General features: G+C 58.7%; 1 protein-coding gene across 1 annotated transcript in view; it reads left to right on the forward strand.

Annotated features, from left to right (window-relative positions):
- Positions 1 to 2,050, forward strand: part of ERLIN2 (ER lipid raft associated 2) — a 16,057-nt gene that overhangs the window by 2,300 nt on the left and 11,707 nt on the right. Inside the window, exon 2 of the mRNA XM_009993249.1 lies at positions 1,076 to 1,149. Coding sequence (XP_009991551.1) covers positions 1,076 to 1,149 — 74 coding nt within the window. The remainder of the gene's footprint in view (positions 1 to 1,075; positions 1,150 to 2,050) is intronic.

Here is a 2,050-nt window from a genome sequence, read left to right on the forward strand (position 1 = left end):
TGTTGGGGGGGTGGTTCGGGGGTGGGGGGAGGGGGGGGGCTCAGGGCTGACAGCCCTTCCCTGGGAACGGGGCAGCAGGTGGGAGATCTGAGCAGGAGCTGTGGTTTCTGGGAGAGCTGGAGCAGTTGCTGGGTGTTTTGTTTCTGGCTGTGGATGGGGAAGAACCTCCCTGCAGCGCTGGCTGTGGGCAGGGAGTCGCTGGGGGTGGTTTTGGCCCCAGGCTGGACAGGATTTGTGCTTGGGAGCTCCCAGGGTGCCTGCAGCCTCCTGCCCTCTGTTCCCACGGGGCTCTCCCCTCCCCGAGCAGCCCCTGCAGGGACTCCAGGGCTCAGTCCCCCCCTCCTGCATGGGGCTGGTGGGGGGTGTCCTGCTCCTTTCCCAAGGAGCCCCCAGATCTGGGCAGCTGCTGCTGGGAGCTGTGAAAGGGGCTCAGAGCTGCTGGTTTGCACAGGAGGAGCTTGTCCCAGGTCCCCAGTGACTCTTTGTTTGGGCTGGATGTTTCTGGCTGGGTCTGGAGCGGGCACAGCGTGTCCAGCAGGTTGGTGTCCTCTCTGCCCCCACAGCTGCCAGCAGGTGCAGGAGACCCAGAGCAGCTGCTTCATCAGCTCCTGGCTGAGCTTCCCTGTGAGCCAGAGTTGCAGAGAGCAAACCCAGAGGCTGCAGCAGTGCCATGGGGTGGCTTCCAGGGGCAGGACATTCTCCTTTTTGCTCTGCACTTCCCACAGCCCCTCCTGGGAACACTGTCCCTGGAGCAGGGGTTGGTGCTTCCTTCTGGAATTTCTGCTTGCCCATTGAGCCCAGCAGATGTTACTGGTGATTTTTTGCAGCCTGTGGAGAGAACTGCAGCCAGTTCACATTCCTGCCTTTCCATGTTCCCTTGTCTCCTGCTGGCACAGCTGCAGTTCCTCATCAGCCAGGGTGTAGCTGGACTGTGGTGCTTCTGCATCAGAGCTGCACGTGTTCCCACCTTCAGGAATGAGCAGTCTGAGCCACCCCAGCCCGTGCTGCAGTGCTGACAGCAAAGCTGCCTCCTGGGCTTTGCAGTTACTTTCTCTTTTGGTTTTCCCCCAACCAGATCAGATTGATGAAAACCTGAAACTAGCCCTGCAGCAAGACCTGACTACAATGGCCCCTGGCCTGATCATCCAGGTAATTGGGGTTGCAGTTGGAGGTGTTGGGGTGCAGATTGTGAGGAGGGAGAAGGAGGAAATGAGCAGAACCTTCCAGGCCATGGCTGTGCTTGATCTGAGGAATGAGAACAGTTTCCTTCCCATCTCCTCCCAGCTGTGATGTGCTGGGTGTGTCTGGGTGTCCCTGTGGGTGCTGGTTTGCCCAGGGGACAGTCTCCTGTGCTGTCAGAAGGGTCAGCCCCAGGTGTGCTCTGTGGGTGTGGAGCAGGTCAGAGCTCTGTGTGGCAGAGCCCAGCCCAGGCTTGGCTGCCCTGGCTGTGGCTGCTGGCCCCACGTTTGCCTCGGCCTCTCTTTCCAGGCAGTTCGAGTTACAAAGCCAAACATCCCTGAAACAATCCGGAGGAATTATGAGCTGATGTAAGTGCCTGGGCCTTGTCCCTTTGTGCTCCCCAAAGGAATCATTCATCCAGACTAATGTGTTTTCCCAGCAGGCAGTGATCAGGCTGCCCTGTGCCAGGCTGGAGCTGCTGCTGCCCGGCAGGAGGGGCTGGGGGGCTGGAGGCTGAGCTGGGGGGGTTCTCTCCACTTTGAACACTTGAGCACAGAAATGATTTGCCCAGGGGCTTTTTCCTCCTGGCAGTGGCCCTGGGGCCTCCCGGAGCGTGTGGGTGAGTGGCAGGTGGAGAGATCCCACCACTAATCCTGTTGTTTGACTAGGGTGGAGAAACTGTTGATTCAACAGGCTGGAGACTTGCAAAGCTTTGAAATAACTTTCTTTAATAGCACTTGACACACTGATCCCTTTTCAGTGCTCTGAGCCAGCTGCCTGTGACTATCCAGCAGTGCTGGTGTTCCCTGAGGGCTCTGCCAGCAGAGGCTGTGGGACAGAAAAAAATCCCTCTCCTCCACTTTGGCATTCC

This window comes from Chaetura pelagica, unplaced genomic scaffold (assembly GCF_000747805.2).
Source record: "Chaetura pelagica isolate M959 unplaced genomic scaffold, ChaPel_1.0 scaffold302, whole genome shotgun sequence".
Taxonomy (NCBI): Eukaryota; Metazoa; Chordata; class Aves; order Apodiformes; family Apodidae; genus Chaetura; species Chaetura pelagica.